Genomic DNA, 21,747 nt, shown 5'->3' on the forward strand with positions numbered 1-21,747 from the left:
TCTTGGACTCGTAGAGAGCTATGAACATAGCCCATGCTTCTTTTGATGTCTTGACTGTGTTGAGCTGTCCTAGCATGACATCTTGTACATTCTGCTTGATGAGGTGATAGGCATACTTGTCTTTCTTATCCCATTCTGCTTGAGCTCGAGCAATGGCAGGATCTACTACTGGTGCAGAAACTGTTTGTGTAGATGTAGATCCCGATGTAGATTCTGTTGCTAGTGCCGTGACAATAGATGGAGTAGAGCTACTAGTGGCTAGATCGGCCAATGGTCTAGATGTAGACCCATCGACATACTCCCATTTGTCCTGAAGTACAAGAATGGTCTCCATTCGTTATTTCCATGTACCATAATTGGAGTTGTCTAACTTAGCAGATGCCTCTAGATTGAGGTTGCTAGTCGCCATGGTGCAAGAAATGTACTTAAAAGTGTCATGAAAATCTCTGTATGAATCAACTGCAAATACACTGAATATGCCAAGTGAAATCTCTGTACCGTCGGTGAAGATAGAACTGCAGTATATAAAATCTGATTTGTATTACAAGGCTTGTGGCAATGATGTTGGGAATAGCCAAGAGGCTTTACAAGGCTGAAATGATGTGCATGATGCCGTGAGATAGCCGAATAGGCTTTACAATGGTGGCATGTGTGTGTGAAATCAAATGCTATCTGCCCACTGAATCAATTTGCAATGCCTCTGAACTCTGAAGTCTGCTCACTGAACTGATGAATGTAAGGTTTCAGGTAATGTAATGATGTGAAACCATATGTGAGCGTATGGACTGACTCCAAGTAGGTACTAGTTGGGAATTTCAAGCATGGCTTAGATTGGCAACTTGGGGAAATTCTAAGCATCCCCTCTATGGCGATCTAGTCTACTCTAATCTAGATCTAAACCAACCGTCGATCGATGAAAGAATAGCAAATAATTCCTTTTCTTTTATTCTTTTTAAGTGCTGGGTCAGATGCATTGATGTAGAGGTAAATGTGCATGAAGGAAGTGGTTTTGTCAATGAGGCTCAAATGTGCATGTAACTTGCATCGAAATGTGCGCGTGATGTGACAACGCGTAGAGCATGAAAAAACGAGCGACTTTTCTTTTTGGAGTGCCCTCAAATTCTTCCTGGATCAAGAGATACGACTTGATCTAGGTGGAGGGGCAAAAGGAGTGCAAATGTGCTCAATGAAGATGTGCCACTATGAGTCACATGCAATGATGATGTAGCATTGTGCCTACCAACAGGTGTGCCAGTGGAGCCCTGTGCTGAGGTGGCAGCTATGTGCACATGCAGTGTGTGCAGAGTGTGCCTGACAAGGGACTGTGCCTACAAAGGGTCAGTGCTGAGGTGGCACAGATGATGTCAGCAAGGTGACATGGCAATGTTGATGTGGCATTAAAGACGTGGCATTGATGATGTGTCCTTGATGATGTGGCACATGTGACATGGCTGATGACATGTCAGTCAGTGATGATGTGGTAGTCGATGATGACATGGATTACTGACGTGGCCTGGTGAGCTGGCAGGGATGATGTGGCAGATAAGGTATGCCATGTGGCTGATCCTTGACCAAGCCCTGGTGTGGTGACCCTGAGGATAAGATGATGATGTGGATCAACCTTGACCAAACATAGCTGTGGTGACCCAATTAAAGTTTCCCTGCCCCGAGGTAATCTGACCAAGGTTATGTTGACTAACCCTATCAATCCTTGAGGATAAGGTGGACACATGGTGATTCTTGAGCTACTAGAACCTGAAGAGATTCCATTCGAGATCTAGGGAATCCGTCGCCCTCGAGATTTCGTTGACAAAAGCAGAGGTGCTGCTTTGCTGAGGCTTGGATGGTGTCGGTGCGGACACTGTCTTTGGAGGTGGCTATGGCGGTGGTTGGTAGAGTCCAGCTGAGGCACTGGAGCATGCGGTGCAAAGATGTTGGAAGCGTAGAAGCTATTGGAGCGCTGGCATGAGCTTAGAGCCCGTGAGCTGGAGCAGATTCAGTGGCATGTTGAGCATTCATTGGAGTTGCCTCAGCCTACCCATATTGACGGTGAGCATACTCTGTGCTAGAGTCGAGGCTCTTGGCATTGTCGCTACGTTGAGGCAGCCAGTATGCAGGCCTTTATTTTGTTGTTGGTGTAGAGTCGGCCGTCGGGTGGCACAACCTTACCGTTGGAGCTTTGGAGCTACAGCCTATCATGTGCGAGGCGTTTAGGTACCTTGGATAGCAAGGAGGCACTTGATGTCATTGGCAGCAGCTAGGAGCTCATGTTGGAGGAGCTCTTGAGCCATTCTTGTTGTTGAGCCGGTGCTTAGTGGACATGGGTGAGGCAGTAGCAATCATTGAAGCATTGTCTTGGCCATGCTATGGAGCTGCAAGTTTGTAGATGGAGTTGTAGTAGAAGGTCCTTTCGTCGAAGGTGCTAGAGTCCACAGATGCATGGAGAAGTTATGTATGAAGTAGCCCGTGGATGGATAAGGTTTTGCATTGCCCTGCATACTGAGTCGAGGGAGCTGAAGCATTTGTCGTGGTGTTTGATGAAGCTGTAGCTGTAGAAGCTAGGAGGCTTTGGAGTTACAAGAGCCTCACTTAGATTATGGTAGAGATTGAAGGCGTTGCTTGTGCATCAAGATAGGAGAAGGCTCCTTATCTCACATAATTTCTCACACAAGAAGTCTCCCACTCGATTCTTTTTCTCTCAGAGATACTCTTGAACTCTCCCTATTTTCCTCTCAAAGCATCTTGCTCTCACAATCTCTCAACGGAATGAAATGAAGAATGAATCTCTCTCTCTCTCTCAAGAATGATGGAAATTTTTCTCAATGAGAAGGAAATTTCTCACTTTCAATGAACAGAAATCCTTCACTCAACGGAAGTGAACGGAATGAAAGATTACCTCTCAAACTCTCAATCTCACACTCTCAAGGATTGCAATGCCTCAGCGGAAGGCAAGGGAGCTTTGATACCATGAAAAAATATGAAGAGGGGAGAGGAGAAGAGTGGAGATGAGGAGAGAGGGCACAGCTAGAAAGCACAACACAAATGACTAACTGTACACTAGATTTAGTTGAAAAAATAGAATATATACAAACCCTTATAGGGTTAGGGTTAGGGATCTAAGCCTTTCCTTTATAGCACTCTATAAGGTTAGTGCTCTGCACATATGATCATGTGATGGTGCTATGCACACATGATCACATGATGTTGAGCGTGAACTCTCAACATGAACAATAGACGCAATTAAGAGTTGGTGAGTTCAAGGTGCCACATCGGTTGCCTACTCATAATTAAAAGTGCAATGCTTACCTGAACACTCGCCATAGCCTGGGAAGTCATGCATTGTCCATATCAAGACTGCTTTGCAGTTGAAGTCTCGTGACGAGGGAGGCCTACTCACATCATGCACCTCGACACCTCTCCAAAGTATCTCTAGCTCGTCTATCAAAGTCTCCAAATAAACATCAGGATTTTTGACTTTATGTTTCCCTAGAATTAGAAGGGACAACATAACATGTCCTTTCTTAACAGCCATAGAGGGTGGAAGATTATAATTCACCAATATCACTGGCCATACACTGTAAGAGGTGCTTTTGAGACCAAATGGGTTCACACCGTCCATACCCAATCCAAGTCTCAAGCTCCTAGGTTCTTCCTTGAAGCTTGGCCATGTGTCTTCAATATGCTTCCACATAGGAGTGTCTGCGGGAGTTCTCCACTTGCCATCGATTGATCGATGGGAGGAATGCCATGACATGAGCTCTGCAATGGATTTGCACTTGAACATATGTTGGATGCAAGGGATTATGGGAAAATGTCATAGAACCTTATGAGGCACGTCCAAAGTTTTGAGATCTGCTCTATATCTTGCCTCTCCACAAGTAGGACACTCTCTTGCATCCTTATGTAGTCCACAAAACAAAACGCAATCATTGACGCATGTATGGATGCACTTGTAATCTAATCCTCCAAGAGAGGTCACATGTTGCCTTGCCATATCTCTTGAGGTCGGTAATTTATTCTCCCTTGGAAACATTTTATACAATAGCCTGCACATGAAGACCATAAATGAGAAAAAGCATTCGAGTAATTGACCCACTAGAATAATTCACCATGTTTGCAAAATAGATTTTAAAGCTTACTTGAGTAATGCATTCAAACTTGCATTGCTCCATCCATAGATGGTTTGCAAGTTTAGTAACTCAAGGGAGGCACGTAGAATACAGAATGTGCATCCCTCAAATAGTGGAATCGATGCTGTGGTAAAAAGATCGTCTTGCTCCGTGCTATCATCCCTCCCTTCGGATTGATGGACATATAAATCCCGCACCATATCATCAAACACCTCCTCTCCACGGCTTCATGAGGTAATAGCGGAGGGCTACTATCACCATCACTCCATGCATCCGTAACGGTCCGTCTTGAAGATCCCACCTCATATCGCCGACGCTTTGCCTCCTCATGACGAGCATAGGGCAACATATGCGGGTGTGGCATTGCATCTTGTATCAAATTAAAACGGGATCATAACTAAAACATATGAACACCCATAGGTATCTCAATCAACCTTAACTCTTTAACACTTACCATGTTTACGGTCACATCCCATTCTGCATACTTTGAGATGTGATTGAGTGTAATCCTGCGTGCATGATACATGTTTCCTCGACATCGATCACACATACATTTTGATTTTTTGCTCCAACCACATTTCGTGATGGTGGATATGGAGGGATTCATCCCCACTGGAGCTACTTGTTGAAGATGAAGGCATCCTACAAACAAACAACCCAAAAAAATTGCTTATCTTCAAATATTTAATCTTAAAACTCTATGGCACGTCTAAAGGTGTGTCTAAAACTGCATCTATCTGTTCTATGGTGCATGTCTATAGGCTAAAACTGCATCTGCTCTGTGTATTTAGATGTGTAATTACACGCATATCTAAAGCATGTATAGATGCACCATTAGATGTGCTTATAGATGCAGTTTTCAAATCTACTTTTAGCGTGCTTGCTTTGCTTTTCTTCACATACCTTAAGCTTCGCACGGCTTGCTTGCTTTGCTATTAACATATCCACAGTTCTGACACTTATCTCTAGGCACCCACACTTACTTCCAGGCTTACACAATCATCTCCAAGCACACAGGAGAAGAGGGTGAACAAAGAAGAGAAGAAAGAGAAGAAGGACAAGAAGCTTCCATACCTCTATCCAAGGTAAGTCTCTTTACGGTTGATCTTCTTTGAAAGTTGCTCTCTTTGGATTTGTCCTTTGTCATATCCAAGAAACAAATGTTTTTGGTACCAGTGTTGCACTTTTGTATCGAGTGCATGTCCTTTTCTACTTTTTAGAATAGTCTGTCTATCGGAGCATGTCTATGGACGCGTCTGGGAGGGCATCTAAAACCGCGTCTATAAGCGCGTCTATAGATGCATCTACTCTATTTTTAGAAACAGATAGCCACGTCTATAGACGCGTTGCTATACGCGAAAATAGATGTGCTTCTCAAACGCATCTATAGACGTGCTCTGATAGTTTTAGACCCTTCCTTTTCCTTCTCCTCTTCCCTTCCCTTCCCTTCCATTCTCTTCTCTTCCTTTCCCTTTCCTTTTCTTTCTCTTTCCTCTTCCCTTTCCCTTTCCCTTTCCACTTCCACTTCCAAGAAAAGGATTTTCCTCTCTTTTCTTCTCTCTTTTCTTATATTTGCCTTTCTTTCCTTCTCTCTTTTATCCTCTCTTTCCCTCTCTTTTTGTGGTAATTTTTCTCTCTCTTTTTCTCTTATTTTTCTCTTCTCAGCTCATCAATAATCTTCTTTTTTTCTTTTTTCTAGTTCATCATGTGGCCAGGAAGCTCTTCAGGCTCACCTGATCTTCGAGAGACCATCTTTCAGGAGTTATATGACCTTTTAAGGCACCCTCCTAGTCCTGCAGAGTTATACAGCTACATGACGAGTACTCTAAATGCCCCCCAGGAGTCGGCACTATAGACTCCAAACCACCCCAACCCCACACCAGCTGAGATTGCCCCAGTGGAGTCAACACAACCCAGCTGGCTACACAGCCAAGCCCCTTCCCCCATGCCATCTTATGCCCCTTCCCCCATGCCGTCAGGAGGTCCTTCTGTCGCACAGAGCCATCGGTGTACTCCTATACAGTCGAGACTCGGTTCTCTAGCTACGAGTGGTCCACGTAGTCCCATGCAGTCTCTAGCTATGAGTGGCCAACATACTAGCTCGACACGACACAGTAGTAGGCATAGTAGCAAGGAGAGCAGTGGGGGATGCATGGCACAATGCTTTGGGAGGGGTGGTGGTGGGGACGAGGATCATTCAGATGATTTACACGTGCCTCTGAGTGATGGTACGATCTCTTATGACATCACTCAGATAGGAGGCATCTTGATGGATGCACGGGGGAAGGACATCATGGCCTTCATGTGCTCTATAATTGCTAACAATTATAGAGATTGCTTTATCCACTACAAAGACCATCCAAAGAGGTTGGCTGATGAAACCCTCACTGTTGTTCGCTCTAGGTATCCTAACCCCCCCAATGTTCAGTTCATAGATAAATGGGCCAAGTCAAAGATTGTTACGATACTTGGTAATAAAAGATCTTCGCTTAAGAGGCAGGCACTAGCAGAGCTTGCCAGGCTTGAGGGAGGTCAACCACCAAGGGGCCCGCCCCACACCCCTCACAAGCATGAGTGGAAGAAAGCAATGAAGTTAGTGAGGGAGGAACCTAGTCTGTAGCACGTGGAGGCACGAAGGATCCAAATGGAGCAATGTGAAAGCGTGCATTTTGGAGCAGGGGGTGTTGAATCATGGGAGGCCCAATTTGTAAGTATCGATCTCAAATTATATTGTTTATGTAGTTTATTAGGAGATTGTTTCTTTGTATTAACCCCTTTGCAAATTGTGTCATCTTGCAGCTTGATATCGTGGGCAGATACCCTACTCCTGTCGAGATAGCCTACTACTGCCACCATCACAAAGGAGATACATGGAAGCACTTTTATAATGACGGGTTGATTACTGAGAAGCTATATATCTGGGCTACTAGAGCGTCCCCTGAGGTATTTGAAAGTAATTAAATAATGTCAATATTATAAGTAAAGATTTGATTTTTCATACATTGATATATGTTATCCCTTGTTTACAGGCCCCTGCACAAGAAGACGAGGAAGAAGACGAGGAAGGAGGCAGAGAAGGGAGCATAGAATGGAGCGAGGACGTGGAGAACTTAGATTAGGCATAGAAGTAGTGCTAGCTACTCCTTTTTGTACTTAAAGCCACTGGCTTGGCTTCGTGCCTCTTCTATATACACTCGTCTTATTTTTGGTACTTGAAGCCACAGGACGTGGCTTAGCTTCGTGCTATATGTACATACAAGCACTTTTTAAGCTTTCAATTTTCTTGTGCAATGTTCTATCAATTAATGCCTTGTGAACTAAACGTTTTGGAGTTGTAATGTTTTATTTGGAATTGTAATTGTCGGCAAAATGCGGTTGGCTATAAGAATTGAATTACATAATGTGGAAATGGGATTCATGTAACTACATAGCATATACAACATACACAGCATTCTATATTTAAAAAATATTATGTAGTACGTCTATCAAACCGTCTATAAATGCGTCTATATACACGTCTGTCTGTTCGAGGAGCATCTATTTATGCGTCTATAAAAGCATCTATAAGATCATTTATAAATTAGTCTATACACGCATTTAACGATGCGTCTGCCTGTTTTTTAAATTTTCTAGTAGAGCGTCTATTTACACGTCTATATGCACATCTATACGTGTGTCTGTCTGCTAGTATATAGACATGCCGTTAGACGCGGGTCTCTAGACATGCAAATAGACGTGCAAATAGACGCATCCGTAAGTTTTTTTTTAGTTGAGCAAATGCATCTATGTGCATGTCTGTAGGTCCTTTATCTTGTTGTGTGAGCATCTAAGAGCACTTCCAAAGGATATTCATATGGATTGGCTACTTGACGAAATGGAGAGGGCAGAGAGATACAAGGGGATGCATATCACAATGGAAATGCTAGAGGATGCATGAGCAAGGTCGGTATATAGAATGTTATGCATAAGTTAGGAGCTTTCAACAATTTAGATTGCTTATTTAATTGATTTTATCATGGTATAGTGTACTATGTTCAATGCTATATGGTGTGAGGGCAAGCATTTTTGGACACAACGGATTGATGATAAGAGAAACACACAAGATTGCAGCATCATTCCTAGCTTTGAGGGAGCCAATGGAGCCATGGATGATTATTGTGGCATAATCCAAGATATTATTAAGCTTGACCTTCGACTCTTCTTTGTGTATGTTTTGGATGTCAAGTGGTTTAAGGACGTGGTGGAGAGAGGCCCTAATGTAAGAATCAAATGCCATGTAAGTGGCTTTGTAACTATTGACTCCACAAAGTTTTGGCAAAGCAAGGACACACTAGTACTACTGCAACAATGTGAACAGGTACTGCACATGTATATAAAAATACTCACTTTTAAATATTTGATACCTTCGATGCAAGGAAAATAACATGATTATATTTTTGTTTGAATGAGGATCTCTATCAGCCTATTATAGGTGGTGGCATGTCATACCTATTACGCCACGTTCCAAAGTGATGTATAGTACATTTACTAATATGGAGCATATGGAGGATGATCATGGCTATGGAGGTGATGATGATCGTGATACAAGAGAGGAGGATGATCATGAGATAGGAGATATAGATATTGAGGCCATTACCCATGAGGACGAGCCTGCCATTGGTGATGTTGATTTCAATGAGCACATGAGTAGCATAAAAAGTAGTGGGCTGAATGTATTTGTAGATCTCAACATTGGTTTGGATTTTGAAGTAGATAGTTTGGCAAGGGTGATCTCATTGAGGATGAGATCAAATCGTAGCCCATCATTGATATTGGCAAAACTATTTTATATATTATCTCATTCTCCTCACCTGACTTAATTTTTGTCTATGTAGGTTTGCCAAAAAGCATTGATATTTTTATTAAAATTATGTGCTTTGGTAATCATGGGCAATGTTTGAAAAGCAATGATGCACATTTATCAGCCTCCTGTAGCAAAATATCACTATCTGTATTCTCTGTTCCGTGTTTATAAAAGCGTCTAAATCTGCGTCTAAAAGACATTACAAACACACTATTAGACACATTAATAACTGGGCTATTAGATGCGCTAATAGACGCGCTCATAGACATGCCCATATTTTTACTATTCTAGCTGCGCCTATAGACGCGCACTCGCTATCTTGCATGTCTATCAGGCACATCTATAGTTGCTTTGTCTTGTTGTGCTCGATGGAATGAAAAATTTAATGAAAGACGTAGTCTTATTGCTCGATTCACTATTGTCTATTATTTCAGTTGAGCTCTTGCCATGTTAGTATTCCACCTTGTCATTCTATCATTGGAGAATTTGTTGATGGCTCCCACCTTCCTATTGGTCTTACGCTCTAATGAAGGTTTTGCTAGTTTGCTTTCTAGAATTATGCTCCCAATCCTTTCAACTTTTAGTTCCAATGTGTACTGTCTCTTGTTCTCATCTTATGCTTCCAGGAGCAAGTACTCCGCTTCTATAGCCTAGGGTTTTGAAAATATTGATCTCGCTAAACATGGCCCAAAGTCCAACCTGATTGTCAAAATTGCAATGGCATGTATTGGCATCATGCACCACAATGGTCTTGGTGCATAAGATACTATGGAGGAGTAGCTCTAGAGACTTTGTGAGGCAAACAAAGCTCATTTTATGAACCAATTCTTAATGCTCTCACAACATAACTGGAAGTTTAACTCAATGGAACATGCATCTACAACATCACTGCATGGAGCACAAAGATGCTTTATAGGTGCCCACGACATTGAAAAAGAGTGTATTACTAATTACTCGAAGGGCGAGCGATTAAGACATGGAAATATTAATAAGTCGGTTTCGAGAAGCTTCCTGTTCGAGAAACTTCCTATCGCCCCGAGCACCTATATAATAGAAGGGAAGGAAGATTAAAGTAAGGGGGCCTAAGAGGGGGGAAGGAGAAGGAGAGGGGAAGGGAGAGAAGCAAAGTGGGGTTGAGGTTAGAGGAAATGGAGGGAGACGGAGAGGATTGCGGAGAGAGAGTGAAGGAGGAAGTCTCAAACTCGCTCCTCAAACTCTACGCCTCCACACTAGCCTCCTTCTACTTCATCTTCCAAGCCACAACTCTTCAACCTGAGTCTGCAACAACTCACTTGATTCGTTGGCTACTCCACTGCCCTCTTCGCGCTGTTTGGAGCTCTCTCCTTCAGTCTTTGTCTCGACGGCTTCTCCTCTACTCTCAGCCAGGAGGCAAAGGGGGGGATACGACGAAAATTAATCAAACTACGTTTTGATAATCAAACATGATGCACAAAAAATTAATGAGTGACGGAGGGGGGAGAGAGCAGAAGAGGCTCAGGGTGAGGGCAGAGTCGTGCTCTAAATTTTCTACACAGAATTAGCGATCCATTGCAATTGATCCTGATTGGAAATCGTTTGTAGTTTGGTAGCAGTGAATTTATGAAGTAGAGTGAGGGATAATTAGTGAAGAGAGCTTTATAGGAAGACAACAATCTGTCGCCATCCTGCAAACCAACCATGCTTGGTGGAGCCCCAGCTTCCTGAAAGTAAAGAAGATGTATTACAGTGTCCAGTTTGTCAAATAATTTTTTATGCATCTACCAGGTACTATGTTACCCTTGCAGCAATAGGTTTCATCTTGTTTGCTTGTTATGAGCCATGTGTTGGTGGAGGTCCTTGTTGTCTGCACTCAACATCATGGCTTGTTTAGGCAAATGGATTGTCTCTCCATTGTTGAGACTTTGTTTGTCTCCCGCTCGTGGATGCAGGCTGAGGGTTGGGAGGGTCATCTCCATTGTTTGACAGGTCAATATTGGTTTTCTCTCATTCTGTGAAATAGGTCGTAGAGTGGAAGGCAAGAGAAACAAGCACTTGAGAAAGATTGGGTGATACCATATAAGAGTTTAGGCATCATATGTCTACTCAGAGTACAACTATGTCGATAGTCATTGTGACTATTACAATTAGGTGTAAACTATGTCGACAGTCATTGTGACTAGTACAATTAGGTGCAGTCATTGTGGCGATAATCATTGTGGCGATTAGAATCAGGTACACCGTTTCATATCATGGTGTAGGTGTCTGTGAGTTAGACTTTGAAATCTTATTTCCAATATAGGTATAATAGGTTGGGACGGTTTCATGACAAATCCATTCAACTGCACCCATTCCACTCTTGACACAAATCTTCTATCTTCTCAACCCCCCTCAACCGTGGCAACCCCTTCAACCTATGTATTTGATTTCTATATAGCTTTGTCTTCATTCCAGCTTTCCCTTCATCGTGCTCTTCACCAACGATCGATGATCAGCTGCAGCTGCCTCATAGCTGGATCATTCAGGTGTGATCTCGCTTCACGTTATGGTGGCATTCCTCTCCTTCTCCTGCATGACTTCATGACAAATCCATTCAACTGCACCCATTCCACTCTTGACACAAATCTTCTATCTTCTCAACCCCCCTCAACCGTGGCAACCCCTTCAACCTATGTACTTGATTTCTATATAGCTTTGTCTTCATTCCAGCTTTCCCTTCATCGTGCTCTTCACCAACGCTCGTATAGTCTTCCCAATCGCGATGATCAGCTGCAGCTGCCTCATAGCTGGATCATTCAGGTGTGATCTCGCTTCACGTTATGGTGGCATTCCTGTCCTGCTCCTGCATGACTCCGCAGTTGCTCGTTTACGAGCACGGGGGATCGCATGCATTGCGAGCAGCAGTGGTCAACCTGTGCGACCCGCTAGAAATTCAGCTCCCGCAATGGACTCCCAATTCAGGAACTATGGAAGGCTCTCGCCAATCATAAATGCGATCCACAAGTGCAAGAATGAACACGTACGTAAGTGTAGAGCCGCGGTAGTTCAGACACTTCTTGATGTTGCAGCTGCAAGCAGTAGCAAGTTCCATTCTTAAATACCAACGCCGGAAAGATTAGACGTTAGGCTTTAAACGGGATACCGATGCCGACTACCGGCGAGCTTTCAAAATCTCTACCGTGTCTGCAATCCGGGAAACTCATGGTAGCGTTTGTGATTGCTGAGATATTTCTGAGACGTCTGGACATTCTTGCTCTGTGGGGTGGCTGTGGTGCCCTGATCTACAACTGCCTTTCCAAGTATTTGAAAAGCATCCTTAAGCAGCCAAGGCCCGGAATGGAATGTGATGCAAAAGACCCAGACGCTTTCGGAATGCCATCCTCCCACACTCAGAATCTGACATTCATCAGCGGGTATACAAGCTTACGGGGTAATATTGAGAAGAAGAATTTTTCTCTAACTCCATAGGCGCTCGTCTCCTTGCTTATTAATCTCGATGTCTAGAACTAATCCACGACTTTTCAGGCCTTGTTGAAAGATTCGACTGGACCATGGCTGGCAAATATGGCTTGCTCCTGTCTGTAGTGATTTATCTGGTACAAAGATCTCCCTCTACAATCGGGTCATCGTTTCAATGGTCTGTGAATATAGCTAGTCTTTTTGTAGGCGAGGGCAGCTTTTCTCTGAGAATCATCCCTTAGGGCATATAGAGACTCTCGCATTTCATGGTCGACGTTGTCTAATCATTTCAACACGCGGTGTATGTGGTTTCAGACATGGCTGCGAGTGAGGGAAGGCAATCACACAGCCTCACAATTGTGGGCTGGAAGTTTGTTAGGAACCCTTTTCGCAGGTGCGTGGGTCTCCCTGCACGGTGCGATATTCCTTCCTTGCTTGTGAGCATCTGCGCAACCTGTAAACCTTTGATTTTGGGCATTTAATCCATGCTTGCAAAGTTGCATGGTTCTTTATATCAAGAACCTATGGATCCTACTAAAGGAAGGACTTAAGATATACGAGTAGCATGACCAGTCTAGCACGTGATATAGAGGATTACATAGTGAACCCTCAAGGTCATATTACTACCGGGGGGGCCATTTTAGTAGATTTTAGCTTTTACATGATTTTTGATCTGCTTGCTTTCTAAAAAGGTGTGAATGTCCTTGGTAAAATAAAAAACTATTTGAGGAGATAGTATAAGTCAATTTACTTATAGATTTACAAGCTCATATAATTGGGCAAAATAGGCATCATATGAAAGACCTATTTTCCTTATGCTATGTAACTCTTCCATGTTGGAGTCATATCACTACACATGTGGGCCCATTTTTGCCACTTTCTTATAATAAATTTCCTATACTTATAATTTATTTTGAGTCCAAATAATGGAGCATAAGAAATAATAGTAGACCGTCGATCAAAAAGTTATTATGGGGTTCTCTATGTCAGCATTTTATGCAAGTGCCCAATGATAATTTATATTAGAATGCTAGACAATGATTGAGATTTAATTCCAACATATATATTCTCATGGCATGTGTATCAATGAGTATACCAAATACTATTTTGATACTACTTATCAACGAAGAAGTACAAAAAAAATTATGCAATATCTCGCAAAATCATAATGCATTGAATTTTTAAACAATTGGGAAAATAAGTACATCCACATGAAGTTTAGGGTTAAAATATCCTTGTATATTAATGAATGATTCAACAAATGGATTGTCATATTGTAAGTGAATTGAAAGTGTAAAAAATAAAAATCCCTCTCCATGATAAATTAGTTAAGAATAAGTGTTTACTAGCCATACTTCAAAGAGATTGGGTACTCTCATTGTCTCAACCTAATCAAACATGCATCAAAAACCTGGGTAATGATTGAAAGCTTCTTCGTTTGACAATGAATAACTCATAGGTTATATTGAAGCAAGAATTCTTTAGGCTACACTTTTTGAACTGAACAAGATAGGTGAGCATCTAGGCAAGTTGCACTCCATATTCAAAAAAAGGTCAAGGAGTATGAGTGGACAAGGGTGATTCAAACCTGGTGGATTACGGTGAAGTCTACCATCAACATACCATGATTTTATGTACTTTACTTGAAGAAATGAATCATCCTACAACACTAAATGAAGTTCAAGAATGTGGATATCTAATCAAGAAGTTCATCATTGGCAATACTAAAGGACTAAAGAAAAACGATCATAAAGTTTTGAAGTGCCAACATTGTGGCAAGAGGAACATTTTTCTTGAAGAAGAAGAATGATGTACAAAAAAGAAATCATGCAGTGTGACAAATGAATTTGCAAGAGTTCGTGTCGATTAATAACTCGACACTTATACTCTTGATGACGATTATGCTTTTTGTGTAGTCTATAAAGTAGTTTATGTTTTTTTTTTGTCTTAAGATTTTAGTGATAAGCCTTTCATTTTTCTTAAATGCAATGTCACTTGGGTTAAAGTCTCATTGTAAGAATCCCTCTTTCTATTTGTGACTAAGATTTCTTGCCCATACTCTTTTGGAATGACTTTAACTTTGTTTTGCAAGGATATTGTTTGTTGAGTTTCACTATTTCATTTGCATTCTACTATGTTGATAGTACGTCATTTTATATGAACCCCTATTTTGGTTTGAGGGGGGGTGTTAGAAAGGAAAACCTTTGTTAGGGTAGATTAATCACTAGTTTATAACTTGTGGGTTAGTCAAAGAGCACATGGCCTAGTTGCATCCAAAGGTTGTATTAATTCAAGATAATAGTGTTGGTTCTGTTTGTTGTGTAGACCCTATTTTTTATGTGCAATCTCACTAGCTGGCATCATGGTCTACTAGACCCTAGCACATTGTTGACTCTTATATCTACATCTTGAGCTATGGCTCATGAGTTGTGAGTTCTTTAGTTGTCTTTGATATGATGTAAACTCTAACAAGGTCCATATGTCTAAGGGATCGAGTTTGTTTATATCTTCTTTGGAATATAAATTTACAATTAAAAATTTTTGTATTAACTCTCTTGTTAGAAGGATTTTTCATTATTTGAGTTGATTTTATTACACGCATAGATTATAAGTTTGTTTCCACGCCTATTGGTGTCCAAAGCAAAAAACATGAAAAATTAGTGTTAGTATTTTCATCAGGAACTAATTGAAAATACATAAAAAATCAACATCAATATATCCATTAGGCTCTGATGCTCTCTTGATGCTATGGAATGTAGTAAATTTAGGTGGGGCAAAATAGAGATTTGATACCCCCATTCTATCCCATGATAAGTTAACATAAGAGAGATTAAATCTATATAACAAGAACTCTCAAAGGGGTATGAATATATATTTCAAAGAGGAATGAACATATAATTCTTTGAGCATGGGTACTAAAATTCCCTCAGAGGGTATGTATGTATAACACCGCAACATCAATTACAAGAAATCCCAAAAAAAATACTACATAACTTATACAACTTAAAAAAGATATAACTAGCTTCAAATCTTAGCTCCAAATTTGAATACGTCATGGAACGTTTCAATCTATATCATCCTTGCTTTCACCTCCATCGATATGAGATCCCTCATTAGCTCCAGATCCCTCCCCCTCTCCATATCTCTCTCTTTCTCCAAACCCCACATCCTCTTTAGAGCTACCATCTAGGTTACACTCAACATGAATGGAATAGTTTATAAGTACCATCAACATTATATAACTTAAAAGAATTTAGTTATGTTACAAAAGCAAGAGAGACTAACCTCAAGTGCATCTACATCCCAATTAGGCTATACATGTCCTACTTTGAAGTGATCCGAGTAGGACAAGTATAACTTGATTGGACTGTAGCTACATTTGGTTGTTACGAGAATTGGAATTATCTCATTAATTTAATCCTTCAGTATTTAGTTTAGTGAGATCCAACATTTTTATCGTGCAACTGATGCATGTGTGCTCGCTGTTCTGTAGTGATGCATGTGTGCTCCTACATGGTTGGATATATGGCTGCGGGCTGTACGAGTGTGTAGCACTGTACCACTTATGCGATGATGGTATGTGTTGCATGTGTGCACCATCCGTGCGATTTTATTCATGTGTAGCATCAGGTGCACCATGAGATGGTATGTGTCGCATGTGTACACCATTCATCTGTGATTTATTGATTTCACATTGCTATAATAATGAAAGGTTGACTGATTGTGGTGATTAATTCCAAGGTTATCTTATGCTTGAAATATTTCATTACTATTGATCGTGTGAATCCTGGGAAAGAGTAATGGATCAGGCGATGGCATCTGGCAAGCATGATTTGCCATATTTTGTGCACGTAGGCACAACTCCGGATGAATAAGGCTTATGCTAAATTTTTGATATTACAAAAGCTTATGTACATATTTGAATTTTGGAATATTAGTGGCTTGGCTAAGTGTATAAACTAAAGTTAGAAAAAACTTAATTTTTAGAAAAAGCCAGCTATTCTAGAAGGTGCATGGAGGAAAGCATAGGGGCTTTTGTATGATTTTTGCTCAGAAGCTTTTTGAGAAATATACATAAATACATAGGAGGTGGAAAGAGAGCACCACTTCTATGGGGGGAGACCCAGCACACTTGTTCCTTCTCTTCCGTTTGTGAGTTTTGAGAGTTATTAGAGCCAAGGTTTCGTCATCCATAGCACAGGAAGCACACGCACCTCGCGTCCTCAATCAAGAAACTGCAGGACCCATCGATTGCGGACACCGCGTACAAGAGCGCAATGAAGTTTGAGGCAGCAAAAGCGAACAATGTAGAACAGTTCGCAGGCAGCAAAAGAACTCATTCGTTCATAGATAGGTCAAAGACTATGAACGCACACCCCTACCTTAGCTCCAGCTCCTCCAAGTATAGTCCTTAGCATACCTGGCACTGAAGGCACCATTGGTGCCATTGGTTACACGTGAGGAAGCCTTGGAAGATTGCTCTTAAAACTTCCCGAGGGGTCCCCCATCCCAATACTATTCTAGCTCAAGTCCCCTTAACAATTGGTGACTATCCACTAGATCAAGTCACTTTGTTGCTCTATTCTTTGAAGTTCCTAGTCATAAAGATATCCTTCAAGACAAAAGCGCAAACAAGAGAGCAACCTAGCAGATTTTGGAAGAGGAGAATCTCAAAAGCAAGTGTTCACAAGAGCGGGAGGCAGTCTACAAGTGCTATTCACACATGAGCTTTGCTTTGTACCTTGCAACGTGGATTCACTTGTTGGAATCGTGTGAGTTCAAGAGCCCACATAAATACTATTCAAGAAATAGCTGCTTTCAAAGCTTGGAAACTGAATTGAGATAAGTCTTGTATTTGTGTGTATTTCCTTTCATAGTGATTTCTTCTTTGCATCGTGCACATACTTTACTATGTCTAGAAGGTGTATTCCATCAGAGATAGGTTATCCTAAAGATCTACATCATGATGCGGATGTGGAAAATGATCACCATCAGTCAAGAAGAAGTTCAACACCGATGACACTTACTGAGGAAGAATGGCAAGAATGCTATTAGCATGAGAACCAACAATGTCAAGAGATTGAAGATGCTCTATGCCAAGTTATGATAGCTTGGAAGCCACCTATATTGATTGAGGACGAGGAACCTATGCATGCATCAGATTCACTAGATACATGGAAACATCATGCATGGGACCTTGAGCAGAAACTTGAGTACATGTGCAACATATGTGACATGCATAAAGCCAATGAAGAATGTGCAAATTGAGTGTTAAAAGAGATTATTGAAGTCACAAAGAAGTGTATGAAGGATAGAGACGATGAAAAAAGTGAAAGTAGCAAATCATCAAACACTAGTGATAGTGAAAGTGGAAGAAGCAAGATGAGACATCAAAGGAAGAAGAAGCAACATGTGAAGACTTCACTACGATGACATCATGACACTACTCCTTCACATGAGTCCGACGATGAAGACAATGTGGGAAAGGCCATCTTGAAAGCACTCAAGCTGCATGATAAGAAGAAGTCTGGTAAGATTAATCGCAAAACTTTTTCTTTTCCAAAATATGATGGTAAAAGAGATGGACAAGCTTTACTTGCCTGGATTAGTTCTTTCAATCAATATTTTTTGGGAGAACGGTACGAAGAGATCGAGAAGGTAAAACTTGCTGCAAGTCACATGACAAGCAATGCACAATTATGGTGGAGTGTGGTTGCCAAAAGCACTCATGTTCCAAAGACATGGGAAGCATTCAAAGATAAAATCAAGAAGCACTTCCTACCTACACAGTTTGAAGAGGATACTCGCAGGCAATGGCGAAGATTGAGGTAGTTGGATAATGAGAGTGTGGACACATACACCGAGAAATATCTTTCCTCTCTCCTTCAATTGCCTTCAATTGCAAACTATTGAGAAAGTGTCCTGAAAGGAGCAATGTCGTATCTTTGTTGAGGGTTTACGCCCTACTATTCATGCTGATGTACATATGCTTCGACCATGTACAACTTCTAATGCTATGGATTTGGCATTAGAGTCAGAAAGAAATCAGGGAAGAAGCTTTGCTACTTGCACCCCTCGACCAAAGAAGCATACTTCAAACTTCAAGCAAGAGCATGTAAGAGGTAAAGTTGGTAGATATGATGGTAAGTCTAATTGGAAACCTGCTAAGTCACGTATGAATCAAAGAAGCAAAGAATTTGTAACATGTTACGAATGCAAAGAGAAGAGACACTACTCTTATGAATGTCCAAAGAATCCACTTGCTACACACAAGACAGGTACCCAAGCAAAGAATGCTACCAACAACAAGAGAGGCAATGGAGGGAGAACCAATGGACGTACCAATGGTAATAGTCAATGCAACAACTCCGCACAAATCAATGACATTGATGATGAATCCCATGATAAATCTTTCAAGCAAGAGGGTGAGGATGAGGACAACAACACTGAAGATGCCAACTACACCCCTTCAGGTAAGTGTTATTCAGGTAAAAGTGCATCTTATTTTCGTACTTCTTTGTTACATATGACTACACTATTGCACGAAAAAGAACATAGTGTCTTATTTGATGATGGAAGCACCCATGATTTCATTTCGCAACGTTTAGTTGAAAAGTTAGAGCTCGCAACCATCAAAACAAAATATAAAGTCAAATTACCTTTTCAAGGATCGAATTATAATTGTTTGCAAATGGTTAAGGACCTTGAGGTGACGTTAGGGCCATTAGTTGGGAGCTGTGATTTCTTAGTCGCTCCTTTGCATGAGTAAGATCTCATTCTAGGGATGCCCTGGCATGTTGATCATAATGCCAAACTTGGTTATCTTGAACGCACCATTATTCTGACTCAAGGCACTGAGACTATGACTCTAGAATGCAATAAGAATCTTCCCCCTTGGCCTAAATTATCACATACCCAAGCTAAAAGAGCTTTGCGCAAATGTTGAAAGACACATCTGGTTATGGTCAATAAGATTGAGGCTAGTCCTAAGACTAGGAAAACTAAGCAAGAGCCTTTGGATCCTTTTCTAGCTACCTATGATGACTGCTTTATGGAAGACTTATCCTCTGGCCTACCTCAATCTAGACCCGACGATCATAAGATTGACCTTATTCCAGGTAGCGCACCACCGTGGAAATCACCATATAGGCACAATTCTACTGACCAGCAAGAGATTCAATCCCAAATAGAAGATCTTTTGGCTAGAGGCCTAATTCAACCTAGTAGCTCACTATTTGGGGCACCCGTTCTTCTTGTCAAGAAGAAAAATGAAACTTTCTGAATGTGCATCGATTATCGTGCCTTAAATAAAATCACATTGAAAAATCGATACCCCATTCTGAGAGTTGATGATCTACTCGACAAGTTGAAAGGATCCATAATCTTTAGCAAGATCGATCTTAAGTCAGGATATCATCAAGTGAGAGTGATCAAGCCCGATATTTTCAAGACTGCTTTTAGATCCCAAACTAGTCACTAAGAATTTCTTATTATGCCTTTTGGATTGACCAATGCACCTGCCACATTTAGTCAGATGATGAATCGTATCTTCCTACCCTATCAAGACTTTGTGGTAGTTTTCTTTGATGATATCATGATTTATAGCAAGAGTCAAGAGGAACATGAGAAACACTTGGATCTTGTTTTCTCTCTCTTACGTGAGAACCAACTGTATGGCAACTCAGACAAAAGTTCTTTTTTCCAGCCTAAAATTGAATATCTTGGACACATTGTTTTAGCTGAAGGCATTCGAGTAGATCCCAAGAAGGTAGAAGTGATAGTAAACTGGCCACAGCCGAAAGATATCCATGAGTTACGATCTTTTATAGGTCTGTGTAGTTTCTATCGTAGATTTGTTAGAAATTTTGCACACAAGGCACATCCATTTACCGAACTACTGTGTAAGACTCGTGCTTTCTCTTGGGGTGAGGAGCACACTTTAGCTTTTCAATGACTTAAGGGTGCAATGACGCACACATCAGTTTTGACCATGCCGAACTTTATGAGACCCTTCTTTGTCATGGTTCTGATGCTAGTGGATAGGGTTTTGGGGCTGTGCTCATGCAAGATAACCATCCAATTGCATTCGAGTCAGTTAAATTAAAACCAGTAGAGCTAAGCTATTCCATGTATGATAAAGAATTAGCCACTATGGTGCATGCCCTTAAACTCTGTAAACGCTATCTTATGGGTTCCGAGTTACTCATTAAGACTGATCACCAGAGTCTTATACATCTACTTACTCAGCCAGTGATCTCGGATCGACACATTAAATGGGCTATCTTTATTGATAGCTTTCAACCGATGATCCAATATCAACCAGGCAAAGACAATATAGTTGCTGATGCACTGAGCCATCGACCTAGCATAGATAATATCTCAATCATCGAGGGAGACCCTTTTGAGCCTATGAAGGCAAACTATCCTACTGATTGAGACTTTAAAAAAATTTGGCATAAGATTAAGCAAGCTAATAGCACCCCTATGGCCTCATATTCCATTCATAATGACTATCTATTTTACAAAAAGTGCTTATGTGTCACTGCACCATTTCGACGCTTGGTACTAGAAGAGTTACATCAGCCACCCTACATGGGACATACAAGCATTGCTGCTATGTATCAGACTCTAATTCAAGATTTTTTCTGGCCTAAGCTTAAAGTTGATGTTGTAACTTTTGTTGCACAATGTCTTATGTGTCAAAAGTAAAGAGCTACAAGGGTAAATATCAAGGTTTACTTATGCCTTTACCAATTCCTGATGGCCCATGGAAGCAAAGTTCTATGGAATTTATTACTGGATTTCATACAACTAGCTCAGGTTTTGATATGATTTGGACTATCATTGATAGATTTAGCAAGCAGGCTTACTTTATTCCTTGTAAGAAGACCTTGATCGTAGTTCAGATTGCTCATTTGTTCATCAAGCACATCTTTATACACCATGGCCTTCCAAAAGTAATCGTGTCAGACTGGGATAGTAAATTTTGTAGTAACTTCTAGACCGCACTCTTTGACAATCTTGGTACGGAGTTAGATTTTTCCACTACTTTTCATCCCAAGTCTAATGGCCAAACCGAGGTCACACAAAATACTATGTGTGACATGCTACGTGCTTATGTGTCTGGTCAGCCAGGCAAATGCTACAAATTCATACACATTACAATTTGCCTACAACAACACTAAGAACTCTGCTATAGGCAAATCTCCATTCCAAATTGTCTATGGAGAGACCATTCCTACTCCATTGACCTGGCTTAAGCACCAAGTAGAGGCTGCTCATCGATTTACAGAAGATTTCTCTAGCATTTTGGCTACTATTAAAAAGAATATCGAGCAT

General features: G+C 41.1%; 1 protein-coding gene across 1 annotated transcript; it reads left to right on the forward strand.

The window, feature by feature from the left end:
* Positions 1–12,093: 12,093 nt before the first annotated feature.
* LOC147890827 (lipid phosphate phosphatase epsilon 2, chloroplastic-like) lies at positions 12,094–12,849 on the forward strand. Its single transcript, XM_087389850.1, has 3 exons — positions 12,094–12,379; positions 12,475–12,545; positions 12,724–12,849. Exons 1-3 carry the CDS (start codon positions 12,094–12,096, stop codon positions 12,847–12,849), a joined length of 483 nt encoding a protein of 160 aa, XP_087245976.1.
* The last annotated feature ends 8,898 nt before the right edge of the window (positions 12,850–21,747 follow it).

This window comes from Dipteris shenzhenensis, chromosome 18 (genome assembly GCF_047967505.1).
Source record: "Dipteris shenzhenensis isolate YYH24624 ecotype China chromosome 18, Dip_SZ_1.0, whole genome shotgun sequence".
In the NCBI taxonomy this organism is placed as follows: Eukaryota; Viridiplantae; Streptophyta; class Polypodiopsida; order Gleicheniales; family Dipteridaceae; genus Dipteris; species Dipteris shenzhenensis.